Below are 14,785 nucleotides of genomic sequence, written 5' to 3' on the forward strand. Positions count from 1 at the left end.
TGCTGCTGTGGCGAGGGACGATGACCCCCCCCCTCCCCCGCCCCCGAGTGTCTAATTTCCTGCAGAGGGCAGATAATTATGATCATTTTATTATGTGTGTAAAATAATAGCCAACTGGGAAATCCAATATAATTTTGCTCCTTCTGGGCTTTGGCAGCAGGCCTGCAATGGAAACTGTCGAGCTCTACCGAGAGAACAAACACGTCGCTGATTTGATCTCGGTGCAAAACAAGCACCGTCTGAAACACACTGCACCTTATCAGAAGATGTCGTTGATGAAGTTACATTTTCTGAGCAAACGCAAGAAAACAACCTGGTTATTATCACAAGCAGATATCGCAGATGCAAAACAGGGCTGGACCGATTGTTTTCCCTGGCTCTGTCAGCTATTAAACTTCAAAAACATGCAAGGTTCTTTAAAAAAACGTGTTTGATCAAATGGACATTTTTGCGGCAGATGCGGCAGCTCAGCTCGGCTGTGGAAAAATCGTAAGGGGAAGCCCCTGACCTCATCTTGAGTCCCGGCCAATATGTTCAGCTGCTAGCCCCTCTTTGGGCTAGGCTGACAACCCAACTGCTTAACAAGCTGTGTCACATAAAAGTCCGGACCAAAGAAGAACCAAAGGCACCATTATCTCATTTCAGCATTTAATCACACCAAAATTCAAGAGGAATATTTTATTCACATCGGTTGGTCATTTAAATTGTCCCTTTGAAAGCACATGTGGCTTTGATTGACTTGGTGACAGATTAATGAAAATGTTATGAGACAAACTAAAAACTTTATAAATGAAAATCTTGCTATGATTGTCAAGATTAAGACGCTTCATAGGATGATCATTTGCCAAATAGCATGACCTGTGTGTGTGTGTGCGTGCGTGCGTGTCTGTGTCTGTGTCTGTATGTGTGTGTGCGTGCGTGGCCAAATCTAATCATATTTGGTAATGAGCAACTCCTGCAACCTTGTTTTGCCACTTTGCTAAACGTATGCATCCAATTTAGACGAAAAAAGAAGGAGGAAATCAGCAGTGGCTGATCCAGGAGAAGCTCAAATTACCCCCGTTATAGAAGTAGGGAGAGGAAATGGGTTGTGACTCCAAACTTGGGAGCGAAGCCAAGCTGATGGGTTTGTTTTCTGTTAGTGTGCGTACTGCAGAAAGTGTCTGACCCACAGTGCCCTCTGACACTGAAGCCGCTCAGCTACCGCCTATTCTTCAGGGGAACAACTTCTAAAAATAGAAAATGATCACAAGGCGTGATTCATGTGACATTTATTATGTATCAGAATCATCAGAATGGTCTCGTAGTGGGGAAACTCCTCCCAGTACTGTACCAAAGTGGTACAGGATTTCTAAGTATATCTAAAGCCCCAAACTCCTCGGCGTCACAACAGCAGCCGGGCCAAGAAAGGAGTGAAAAAGAATGGAAACAATTTGGAAAAAAAGTGGTTTACTTAGGAACTAAAGCAGGTCTGTAAAACGGCAAAGAAAGTAGATCTGAATAGGTCACTGACTGCCTTGCAGGCTGTCCTGTGGTTCTCGCTGGGACTTAACGGGTCTTTTCATGCTTTAGTGAAACTAGGCAAAAAACCACAAGCCCCAGACCGCAAGACCACAGGCCCTGCTCGTGCCGACTACAGACCCATGATTGGGGATCAGCGCTTGCCAGTCGGCTTCTTGTTTCGGTAATTCAGCATAAAATGGTACAAGTTACCTCATCTTGGGCTGATCTCTGCTGCGGGGCTTTTAATACGCTTCCTCCATAAGAGTCACTACATCACCAACGTTTAACAATAGGGATTCTTAGGCTGTTCTGCATATCTCTTCAAAGATCAGTGATAGCTATAAGTGCCATTCGTGGAAAAGGTTCTGTATAAAGCCTCTCCTCCTCGAGTGGCATGGACTCAAAAGCATAATGGTTCAGCTCGCTTCTATAGAAACGCTGTGTAGCCACAACAGCAGCCTCAGCGACATCAATGGCAGCTCGAGAACGCAGACATGTGTGGAGAAACTGGTTCAAAAGAGCAGTTAAAAGATGTGCACCGAGTGTTGCGTAATGGTGTGAGCCAAGTTGTTCAGACAGCACCCATGCGCAAGATTCTTGCGAGCACTCGAACTTGAACTCTTTGGCAGTGTGAAATGAGTGGGCTTGTCTTACGGCGCAGCCCATTTCCCTGGAGTTTTGCTCGGGGGGCAGTGAGAAATGCGGCATCAAATCTATCAGCGTCTTTTTTGGGAGGCTCCGCCGCAACATGAGCGATGAGAAGGCGACACGCGAAGTGGCAGGTCGATGCATTGAAGTGTACAGTTAGGGCAGAGTTGACAGGGCAGAGATCTTGGCCTACATAGCTAAAACCTAAGCCTAAGACATTTCAACTCAGTGACACGTTAATTTTAGGCAAAACAACTTTAAAGACACGAGTCATAACTCATAGAGAGTGAGGAGATCATGTTCGTTTGACAAGGTTACCCTCATTTGCATGTTTTTGGTCCAACCAGGGCGTCTGTAAACACGAGACTGGTTAGACTTGTAACAAAGGAGGTGGAGGGTTGTTGATGGGAGTAAGCTGACAGGAGCCGCACAAAGAGTGGCAATCAGCAATATTCTTAAAATGGAATGGTAGGAAATTACATCAGCGTAATCTAATCAGAAGTGTTTCTTGGGTCCCCATTCAGCAGCTGCCAGGCCACAGGAAAAAACTAACATGAACATCACCTCCTTATGTAACAGGGAAAAATCTTTATCTAATGTTTTGACTTGCAAGGCTTCATCTGAGTAGAACAGATGCCCAAAACAGCAGGGAGTACAATCTCCCCTCAAGCTACAATCAAACAACAAAACTTGGAGGTACTTTTAATTTGTTTTGTTGAGAGAGATGATATAACAAGCGGACTTACTTCTTTGACAGTACTTCTGAGTCCAGCAGCGTTCACTGAAGTGCCCGTTGATCATCGTCGTCTGGCAGGTGGTCTTGCCCAAAGCCGCCCCCGGGCACACGTCGCCACACTCGCGGTCGTGCTTGTTGGCCGTGATGTAGTTGTCCTCAACTGTGTCTAGGATCTTGGACCAGTCCAGGGTGGCAAGGTAGCAGAGATCTGGGTTCTTCTCGATTCGGACCGCTCCTCGGGTGATGTTCATCAGGCTGTGGAGGCCCATCTCTCGCAGCTGGAGCATCTCAAACACAACGAGGGCATAGTTGAAGAACAGGTTGTTGCCTCTGATGACGGTCAGGTTGGGGAAGAGGTCGCTGAGGGTCTCCAAGCCGTAAACCCTGAAGAGCAACAGATAGTCGGTGACCACCCTCAGCTTGGGGTAACTGAGGCCTCTGAAGTCTTCAGGCTTGGTCTTGAACATGAGTAAGATCTTGAGGTGGCCTTCAATCACAGTGCAGTTCTCTAGAGACTGCAGGTTGGTCACATTGTTCCGGATGTCCTTGCTTGGACAGACTGAAAAGAGAGTAGAGGGCAGCAGGATTAGAACAGGAAATGTTGTGATGCTTTAGCTATGAACACACTTTTCTGAACCCGTAATTCCAATGAATTCCAATAATTTCTCAGAGATGTCAGAAATGTTCAGTTATCCATTGATAACAACGGCTGAACATGAACTTGCCATGCGATACTTCTGTTCTGTAAACTTCTACTGGAGTTGAAGAGGTTCGACATGGTCTTAAAGAGGAGAAAACCGGCCTCTTGGTAATTAGAGGGAATATTTGACTGAAAAATATGTGGCTATGTCTATGGCTTTGATGAAAACCAGATCCTTGCACTGACATTTTGTTTAGCAACCACATATCTGGCTGTGTGCCACCGTCAAATATGGAGTGCTGTCATCAGAGTTGAGCTGCACTCATCCTTAGTTACGCTTATTTGATTTGTGTAGCTGCTGCCATAACTTAAGACCGTCAAAAACATTAGCTAATGTCTTAAAAATATGCTTCTCTGCGGGGAATTGAATCAGTAATGGTCGTGAATTGCTCCAGTAATAGATTTGTGGTTTCGTCAGCCGTGACCCAGACACACGATCCTATTTCACAGGTCCAGTATTTTGTGTCTCATTAAAATACTAAATCATACTGTATCACAATAAAGCGGCACAATAGACGGATGACAACTCCACCACAATTATAGATAATGGCCGTAGTGAAACCAAAGCCTGCTGCGAAATAAATCACACATATTAACAAGTTCATTATTACGTTGTTAGGTTACAGCGCGAGGGAAGAAGAGGCTGACAGTAATGACGTTACCCTCTCCCAAGCAGAGACTTTGTGTGACATAACACAAGTAACGACGGCCATAAAAATGTTTTCCTTTACAGGTGCAACATGGGACATTCCAGGCCAGTTTAACAGTTCACAAGTCATGTGTGCAGCTGGAAGTATGCTGCCTGGTGAGAGGTATTTGTTTACCAACCAACCCACCGCTGAGCTGTGTACATCAGGGCCAACTGGTCAACCATGTGGGGAAGAGGTATAACAACTAGGCGTGCACCTCTTTATGGCATCGGCTCATTTCTTCTGTTGCATAACAGTACAAGACAAGCGAGCACACACAGAGTGTATAATCACAGGGTGTCCAAACAACAAGTGTTTCACTACATGGCCTTCACCACAACCATCAAACTGCAGCAATAATCTAGGGTTCGGCCGACAACTTTGAGGATTGTTTGAAACGCAGGCTAAATTTCCTAACATGGACGGCGACTTCAGGCTTTTAAAAAGGAAGCGGGCTCGTTAAATTGCACATTTCTCTTTTTAGACTTCATCTGGATCTGCGGCTCTGCTATCTTTATGGTCTCAGGAGAGTTGCCAAATAGTGAGCGGGAAGGGCCACAAACCTATAACTTCAACACATCAGCCTTTAAAATTAAACATTTGCCATTAAAACGGATGGGGAGAGGTAATGAAGTCTGCAGTAAGTCGACCCTATCCTGCATTACATCCCATTACCCAGTCTCACCCAAGGCAAAACATTTACCACTACACTTCTGGCTTGCTTTCTCCCTTACACATACACTTTAACAAGACCGCAGGAGTAAACTCGGGAGGCTGGGGTCCTGCAGGCACAGCAAAGCCAGCCCGCAAAAGTACTGAGTGACCCTGGGCAGAAGGCAAAACATCACAGGGCGGCAAGTCCGGGCTCCTATCAGTGTACACTTTCAGCCAGGCCAGTATTTTTAGCACCACATTCCCAATAGAGAATCTAATACACTCTGTCCATACCGATAATGGCTCACATTGGAAACTGGAACATGGCAGCCCTTGTGTGTAAGTGAGGAATTCTAAAGCAGCGGGAGAGAAAGGAACTGGCCGGGCCGACTACTCCATGTGTGAAACATTAGGTTAGCGGCAAAGCTCCGGCCCCCGAGTAGAAACTTGATGCATGGCAAAAGCTATTTGTTTTAGAGTGGGAGCATAAGCACTCTTGCAAAACAAACCAGGTGCCTCCTAGAATTTAAATGCTACTTGCTGTTTGGTCGAAAAAAAAAGAAAAAAAATTGGGAAACACATCACACAGGTTACTATGGCGACTGGGCTGGCTCCACTTCTCCATTAGCTTTCAGTACATCACCTGCTTTGAGCGAGGCTGAGAGTGAAAACACAGCCGAAGTGCCTCGATTCATCAATTACCATTCTAAAAGGCGAGAGCAGATTCTGATGAACAGCATCTAAACCCCAGAGCCCCTGGCCGCCTGACAGAGACGCACTCTTAAGGCCAATTACAGAGAGATGGAATGACTCAAAAAACACAACATACGGAGACAAACAACGCAGGACTGTTCGCTGACCTTTTCACTACATTTACCCATAGGATACTTGTTACATACGTGTCATAAATACATGCAGCACTCAATGCAAGCCTCTGGCATTCACACAGCTTCATGAGAAACCCACCAGCTGAAAACAGCTCGTCCTAAATGTATCTCAGCGGGTAATGAGACAGAGTGTGCCTGGGCTGACTGAAGGTAAGAACATTGTTGTTTGTGAGGGTTTGTTCAAGGGAGTTGTTCAAGAGAAACAAAATTTAACACGGTCTGTGATTTTAAAGAGTCCTTGTAATGGAAAGTGGCATTTATGATTTAGTATTTTATATCAAAACGAACAATCTCATCAGCTGCAGGGATACTGTGAGTGTATTGCCAATTACTCACAGTCATTCTTTAGACGGAACTCTTTTGGATTCTGTGAAGGTGACGTTATTTGGGCAAGGTTCCATCTCATTTTTGTTTAGGAAATATTGCAACGAGCAGCACACGTTCCCTTTTTGAAGAGAGAGGGGTTGTTGGTGGGAATTCACCCTCTTCTCTGCGTCTGAGCACACACTTCCACTTCTATGCCCCTGAAGCTATTCGTGGCGCATGAAGAAAGAAAACAGAGGGGCTGGAGACAGATGATGCTACCTACGCTGGGCCTTGATCCACGATGACGCAGCATTTAACAGCAGTTCTTGGTTCCCATAGGAATGCCACATCACATACTGTACATAGTTACATGTCATGCTAATAGACGTCATTAGAACAGGGAAAAGCAAACACAACAACACTGTCTCCACAACACTTGCTGAGCGCGTGTGTGTTCAGCGGCATAGGTGTACAAACCCACAATCCTTTGCCTTAAGCTGCAAGCGTGGACACTTCACTGATGTTGCAGTGCAGGTGGACGAAGGGGCCTTATAGGTTTGGCTGACGGTGTACTGACTCGGGGCCCCAGAGAACTGAGGCCTCAATAAGCACGCAGGAACACAAACCCAGTGATTGCGACACTTCCCCTTTCAAGGTTTCACTGCTCTGTTGTTTTCCAATCTCGTCTACACCCAACTGCAGATCCACAAAATGCATAGGTCACCCAGATACACGCGCAACGTTTCCAAACTGACGTGTGATGTAATCCCCCTTGAAGAACGGTTGTAAAGCGTAATCAATTATTCATCCGGCAGTTTTAAGATATACTCCAAGCACAGAAAACAACACAGGCCTTTATTTCCTCATTTGATTTGGTTACTTAGCGGCGTAATACAAAAACACTGAGAATAACAACAAAGGGAAACAGGCAGATATTTAGACAATCCTTGTTTCACCTCAAGGCTGTGTTCTGTTCTGTACAACACCTTTTAACTTTGAACAGCTCTGGAGAGCACTTAGATTTAATTAAGATAAGACGTTTGTCAACAGTCAAACTGCACCACATTACATAGAAGCTAGCAGGAGCATTTCCTACAACAAGCGATACAACTGTTCAATACCATCGTGCATTGCCTACAAACATCTTCTCAGCCAGAGCAGGTGGAGGGGTCTTATCAAATGTGCCATCAAAGGTGCCAGCTGTTTCTGCAGAAGCCATATCCCACGCACAGCACCACCAACAACAGTTAGATAAAACAATAAAGGGAATAAAATACAGATTACTCTCGCTGTGACTAAATAAACTTGAGTAATTCAAGCTCAAACTGTAAACAGAGTGAAATGGAGTCAAAGAGAGGCCCTGCAAAACCACAACTTCCTTTGCGACGGTGCATTGTGTCCAGAGGAGAGATGGCTTTACACACAAAGATCGTTAAGGGATTCACTTACGCACCAGCTGCTCCAGCCTGCAAATTATTCTTTCTAAGTGCTGGTCAGGAAGATAATTTTACATTTAAGACATCTATTACTTTGGCAGCTGTGATAAAGTTTAAACACTTGCAAAATGGCAGACGCCACACGGAAACAGCTCGGGCTGCGTCGGGTTTGATATCGTCTGGTTGAAATCTTTGTTTTGTCGAGTCTTGAAGGCCGGTGTTGGATTTGAGGTAATTATTACCTCCAAAGTGCAATAGCACAATAACAGACACACTTCCTTTTAACAGGGGCAGGGTGTCAAGGGTAAAGATCTGAGAAAACAAGGCTGTGCAGGCACGACAGGTTACTGCATTTTGGAGCTGAATGTGATTTTAACCTGTCAGTCAGGATTACAAGCAATTGTTGGAGGATGACAATTAGAAAAATCATTCTTTGGTACAAGTCAAACAAACAGTGGGTGCGGGAGTGGCTGAGGTAGTTTAGTGTGTATTGTTTGTGTGTTTGCAGAGGCGAAAGAGCGACAGTTTCATGATCCGTAATAAATCTCCTGGTCAGGAGACGTAAATCAAAGACGCCAGGTGCTTAGATTGCTGCGTTCCACCTATCAGGCGTCTTTTGGCGTCAAACTCTGCCAGAGGCTGCCAAAGCCGCTCTCACTGACACTGTACACAATGGGACGTCAACTACTGTGACTAGGTAATAGAAATTAATGACGGACAGCGGTGCCTGACACCGTCAACACCTGAGACCTGAGCTGAACCCAGCAAGCTGTGGCACAACAGCCACCGCAGAAGAATGAGCGTTATAGAAAACCTAAAGACAGATTTAGAATTCCACGTGTTCTGTGGTATTTTGACAGCAACTGTACACAAAAAATAATGTTGCAAGATCACCGCTGCTAAATGTAAGCTGTCATTATTAAGTGAAATTCTCCATGTTGTGCTGGACTGTTACCAACAAGTAGCGCAGAAGCCTCCCTGACTTCGACACTGTTCCAGCTTATGAAATCAGCCAGTATGAGGCCCAAGTTTCACTCTTCCCCTCTGTGGTTCACTCTCAAGCCTGAGAGGAGCCGCAGGGGGAGGGGAGCTGCAATGCAATTACACAACTTGTTTTTGATTTATGTGTTAAAATTCTCGCTAGAACTAGTTTGATGACATCACCCCATTCGGCACCTCGAAATCTGATGGAAGGTGGTAGAACCCCTTATTTTCTGTCCTTTGCAGCTTCAATGAAACCTGTGGCAGCATACTGTCACGACCATTAGAATTGAATTAATAATCAAATAATTTTATTTTGGTGCCACAGACATGGTGAATCTACTAAACAGACCCATCCTATACTTGACAGAAGCTTCTTTAGTCTGGAGAAACAAACAAGACACCATGTCAAAATTATAAAAAGACAAATCAAGACTTATCAACCGAACAAAGGCCGGCCTATCCTATCAAACAAAGAGGATTACGCACCAAACGCATGTTTTCAGACCCACATTTGGGCTGACAGAGAGTCCACACTGTTTCTACAATCTAACATGGTGCTGGATATTTGAATGCTTGACACAACATCAATCTAATATATCATTTAGTATGTGCATAGTAACACAATTCATTTCTCCTTTATGATGGGACTGTAAAAATCGCATAATACAGTGAAAAATACGTTTTCAGAATTTCCAAAGTCTTGAAGTTTAGACGGTTGAGAAACTACTTCAGAAGCTATTCAGAGGCAAGTGTTACTAAAGTGAGCTGATGGGGAAAACAGTCGTGTTCCACTAATTAGATTTTGTTATTGTACATAAACTTGCAAGTAGTTCCACTGGTTTGATTTGCATTTTCTTCCAAGTGCATTTGTCTAATCCAACTGATTCCAGGACGTATATGTTCAGTCAGTCAAAGAGGCGTTTGGGAATTGTGAAAATGTCCGCGGGCGACTGTAGATGTGTTCATTCATTGTTATCACCTCGGCTTCTTGGCCAGAGGATCTAAGGTGATTGCTGTGAAGAGGGCTTATTGTTACATTCCTGCATTAGCACAGTAGTAAGCCAAGGCTTTACATCTGCAATAACAGCCCATTAATTCTCTAAATTCTCAGACTACTTATTTTGGACAAAACATTTGTTTACAGTTCCTGTGTAGACTCAAATAGCCGATAAGTGTTAACCTTTGTCCCTTGAATGGAGTAACTGTCTACCACATCACCATGGCTGCCTACGTGCCACGAACCAATCACCATGGCCAGATAAATAATACTGCAACAGGAACTAACAATGTCGTAGTTTGTTATTACTATTACACTGGTGAAGTTGTAACGTTATCATTCAATTTGATCGTATTGTTTATCAATTTGTCTATTTAATGTTTCAATCCTATCTAAATAAAAACATTTGAGTTCCAATAAGGATATAGTGTCGATTTAAAATGAACGATAACAGCAGAAACATGATGTTTCAGGGGTCCATGACTCAATTAAGGGGCTCCAGTGGATCCCTAATATTTAATTAATAAATAAATCACCTTCTATTGAGCTTGAACTGATCTGCATAATTAAAAGTAAATGGTTAATGTTTAATTTCGTTGATTTCCCCATTTCCAACTTGCACCTCAGGGTCTCATGATGCCTGATAGTGACACATAAGCATAACACATACTTTAATTGATAAGAAAAGAGGAAGCAGCAACAAGTATTTCACTTAAATAAATCAGAATCATCTCCAAGTGTCTAATATAAGATGTAATAATAATAAAGGTTACTCACTCTCTCCGTCGGCTCGCTGACAGCTCATCACAAAGCAGACAGTGGTCACAACAAAACCCAAATACAAAGTCCGGAGCCACATCACTGACCCGGGGTGAGTCTCGATCCAGTACTGAATAATCCTTGGCGAGGAGGGTGCACGCTATACAAGAAATGCTTTCAGGAAACTGGTTTTGTTTTGCGGCATGAGCCAACAGGTAAACAAAAATAAACACAACGCATCCCGGAAGATGGGCGGAGGAACGAGTCCAACGTGTTCACTCAAACACGAGCTAACGCTGCTAACTGCCTCATGGAAAAGCACCGATAACAAAGCCACAACGTTGGGAATAAGTGCTTTATCCGGCGTATTTTAAAAGTATTGGTCAGGTGAATTTGGAAGAATTAATTTGCCGCGGTTGCGTAAAAGAAACCGAAGCAAGACTTGTTGACCGAGCAGGGAGGGGGGGTTGACATTAGCAAGGCGACAGTTAGCTGGTAGCTAGCTGGCTCGGCTCCGTCAGTCCAGTCCAGGCCACAGGGGAAGTTTGAGCTCCGAGCCTGCAAACCTTCCGTCACTAATCTCAAATGTTTGCAATAGTTTCCTTTTAAAAGCCTTTTGCACACGTGACAATATCGCCACACGCCACTGTTAATTCATTGGAATTCTTGACTCCCGAGTGGAAGGTTGTGACATGCGTGGCGCAGCGTGTCTTCACTAAAACAAAAAAGCCAAGTCCGAAAAACGACAACAACAACTACGACAACGATCTTATTTATCTTGTGAATTAATGTGCGCGGCTCCCAAAAGTTGCAGCTCCCCGAGTCAGTGCAGAGATTTCACAGCCCCACTCTTCCACAGTCTGTGACACGCTCCTCCGTCGTGGCTCTGCGAACGGCTCCTCCGCTTAACGTGGAAATTACAAAAACAAAGCGTGATCCAGCCCGTGTTCATGTTCCGCACAAGTGTCAGACGTAACAACCGAGCATCCGACTGACAGAAAGGCGAGTAAAATACACGCAGTAAGTGAGTTTTCGTCTCCTTCCACAGCAGAGGTAGTTTAGTCGAGTCCAGGTCCTGTAGGATCCCCTTCTTCTTCTTCTCCCTGCCTGCTGCTGCCTCCAGTAAACAAACCCTGCCACAGAGCCAGATGGGCTGCAGGGCAAACACGGACTGGAGTTTATTGGATTACAAAACACACTCAAACGCCTTCTAAACTAATCCGATTACTTCTTTAATTCTACCCCAGACCCGTAACGGACTGCAGCAGAAATAACATTTTAGTAAGAAGATAAGATACTGCTAAGTCTTTGCTACTACTACTACTTATGATTATACTAATACTAATAACAAGTACTAATTATTGTAGTATTTGTACAACCACAATAATTATACCAATAAATTATAATAATAGAAAATTACTTTCTTCTTATTTAATACATGAAAAGTCATTAATCAGAATAATTTAATCACATGTTTGAAAAATTAATATTCACATTTAAATGATAAAAAAGTTATTAAATGCTCATTAAAATGGTTCAAACAGAACTATATGTATATTTATATTTGTTTGTACCATATATTTATTTAATATTTGTTATTCTACTCAAATCAGATGAACTTGTGAATATTGAATCTCATTATTCTCCATCAGAGAGCTGAAACTATTAATCTGTGAATTGATTCGTTGTCATCACATATTGATTAATTGCTTTAGTATATTGACTATCTTTCAACATAACATATATTTACCAGTTCCAGCCATAAATATGACCAACAGCTGCATATCATTTAAGATTGGATACTGTTTTTTCAATTTAAGCAATTTGAAGATGCACCCTTGACTATGGGACTTTTTGACATTTTGTAGTTGATAAAAAAGTAATGATTTACTTCAGTAATTTAAAATGCATCGGTTCAGCGATCGTAATTACTCTGGAAATGATTTTGGTTTGGACACAGCACATCTGTGACACAAATTTCCATTTCCAGCACAGGTTCACCTTCAGTAATTGTTGTTTCTCCTTAAACGAAACACATTGTTTGGAGGTGATTATCATGATAACTCCATTATTATCAGAACACAAGACTTGTTTTGTGAAAACACCCCCAGTGAGGTGTTACTTTCACACGCAGAACTCTGAATAACTTTTTCTGTAAGTCGTTGTTAGATGCACAAGTGTGGAAAACAGGCCGAGAACACAGGACAAAGACTAACTAGCAGTGCAAACACCGTGCATGACAACACGGACAAAGGACAAACATATCGTATGGGAAATGAACAAACAGGATATGTTTAAGACAAATATGTGTTCTTACATAAATATTCAGGTAAGAGCAACACATATATTCAGCGCCTTAGCATAAATAGGCCAGTAGAAGAAAATGTGGTAGTGTGATTGTGGTGGGAGTGAGGAATTTGAGATTAGAAGCTTTTATTGATCTGAAAAAGCAGTTTGAGGGGAGCTGTGGTTGTGTGAGCGGCTGGGGTCTGCAGCCATCTTGCCACCTCTCTTCCTCTCTCAGTAGTGTACAGGACTTTGAAGTCAGTCAGCATTTTATGAGATAGATGAATCATTCTGACACTCGGTGAAAGGTCAAGGGGTCACCAAAATCAATACATGTCTTTTTTGCTGGCAGCATGAACACACACTACAAATATTGTGTTTGTGACTTAGGATGTAGGGTTATTTGAGAATTTACATTTGGGCCTGATAGTTGCACTGTAGGTGAAGACAAATGAAGATGAAGATGAAGACCACCAGCAAACGCATGGGCGAGGTCATTTAAAAAAGACAGCAGTGTAGGCAACCACAGATGGCATCATAGGCTGTGGTGGAGAAATAGAGAGAAGGAAAAAACGGTTGAATTCAATCTTTTTACTGGATTTTTTGAGTCCGTCACTTTAGCGACTTCTGTCACTGTTTTCAATTCATATTCTCTTAAATGGATAATGATGATGACAAGGGAGACCTGCAGAGTCGTGGCAACTACAGGGGAATAAAGTTGATGTGCCATACAATGAAGCTGTGGGTAATAGAAACTAGGCTACGGACAGAGGTGAACATTTGTGAACAGCAATATGGCTTCATGACAAGAAAGAGTACCACAGATGCAGTATTCGCTTCGAGGATGTAGATGGAAACTGACGCACCGAGGAAGGGACAGGAGGCAGAGTTAGAGGTAGCAGAAATTAAAATGTTGAGGTTCTCTTTTGGAGTGACAAGGATGGATAGGATCAGGAATGAATACACAAGGAGACAGCACATGTTAGATGTTTTGGAGATAAAGTCAGAGAGGCAAGACTGAGATGGTTTGGACATGTACAGAGGAGGGATAGTGAATTTATTGGGAAAAGGATGCTAACGTGGGAACTGCTAGGCAGGAGGCCTAGAGGAAGGCCAAAGAGGAGATGTATGGATGTAGTGAAGGAGGATATGAGGTTAGTTGATGTAAGAGAAGAGGATACAAGAGGATAGGGGTGGATGAAGACGGTTGACTTGCTGTGCCCCTGAAGGGAGCAGCCGAAAGGAAAAGAAGAAGATGACATCTAGCAAATTTACAGTAAAGATTTAATCTAACAAATAACCAGTTAAAGGTCACGAGTGAGAGGTGGAGTCCTTATCGGACCCTGTAACTTATTTTGGTCACATTCATGGATCTTGTGGGAAAATGTTTCAGATTATTTTAGGGCCTTCAGAAGGAAGTGGCTGCCATCCTCTGAACTTTAGAGTCTAAAGGTTCCATGCCACAGAGGAAGAGAGAGGACAAATACCAACATCCTCTCTGCTGCAGGAAACAACACACTTTATGGTCTTAATCATTGGAAAATACAATAAAAACACAAAGATCAAGGTCTTTTTAATGCACTGATGTGTTTGTTTTTACTTTACAGTTGAATTTTAACAAATGGAACATTTTTATTGTTATTTGTATGGATATGCTGTATATATATATGTACCTTATTATATTTTGAAAAGGATATTAGATGGATTTTTTCAAATATTCAATTCATTATCATTTTATTTACAAGTAGTAATAGTAGTAGTATTGTTGTTGTTGTTACTATCAGTATTATATTCAGTGTGTAGGTGTGTTTACTATATATCATTATTTGTTAATTAATGAATGATTATATATAATTAGATGTTATGTATATTATATAATCGTAAATCTTATAATAAATTCTGTGTGCTTTTCCTTCACGTCTTATGTTCACAAGGTGTTTCTAAAACAAAACACACCTGGATGACAGAAGGCAGTTGGGGAAAAATGGGACAAAGGTCCTAGTAAACCTTCTGGATATCCAGGAAAGTTAAAAATATTTGTCATCCTGCCAATCCAATGCGCTAGAAATGACAGAATCCCCTCAGACATTGTTTTCCTTAAAAGAGAATAAGATACTCAGTTATTTTAGGAAGATGAGGGAAAAGACGAGGAAGGAAAATGTTTGTGCGATCCAGCCATTGTTTTAAAAACAGAACTGGA

The 14,785-nt window shown here is 42.6% G+C and overlaps 1 protein-coding gene across 1 annotated transcript in view; it reads right to left on the reverse strand.

Moving 5' to 3' along the window:
- The window catches only part of insra (insulin receptor a), a 36,846-nt gene extending 25,423 nt beyond the window's left edge, over positions 1–11,423 (reverse strand). Inside the window, exons 1-2 of the mRNA XM_076148245.1 lie at positions 10,318–11,423; positions 2,898–3,446 (exon numbers count right to left, since the gene is read on the reverse strand). Coding sequence (XP_076004360.1) covers positions 2,898–3,446; positions 10,318–10,399 — 631 coding nt within the window. The 5' untranslated portion in view covers positions 10,400–11,423. The remainder of the gene's footprint in view (positions 1–2,897; positions 3,447–10,317) is intronic.
- Positions 11,424–14,785: the final 3,362 nt, after the last annotated feature.

The sequence above is a fragment of the Genypterus blacodes genome, unplaced genomic scaffold (assembly GCF_046128005.1).
Source record: "Genypterus blacodes isolate CSIRO-AG114 ecotype Tasmania unplaced genomic scaffold, CSIRO-AGI_Gbla_v1 ptg000005l_1, whole genome shotgun sequence".
Classification (NCBI taxonomy): Eukaryota; Metazoa; Chordata; class Actinopteri; order Ophidiiformes; family Ophidiidae; genus Genypterus; species Genypterus blacodes.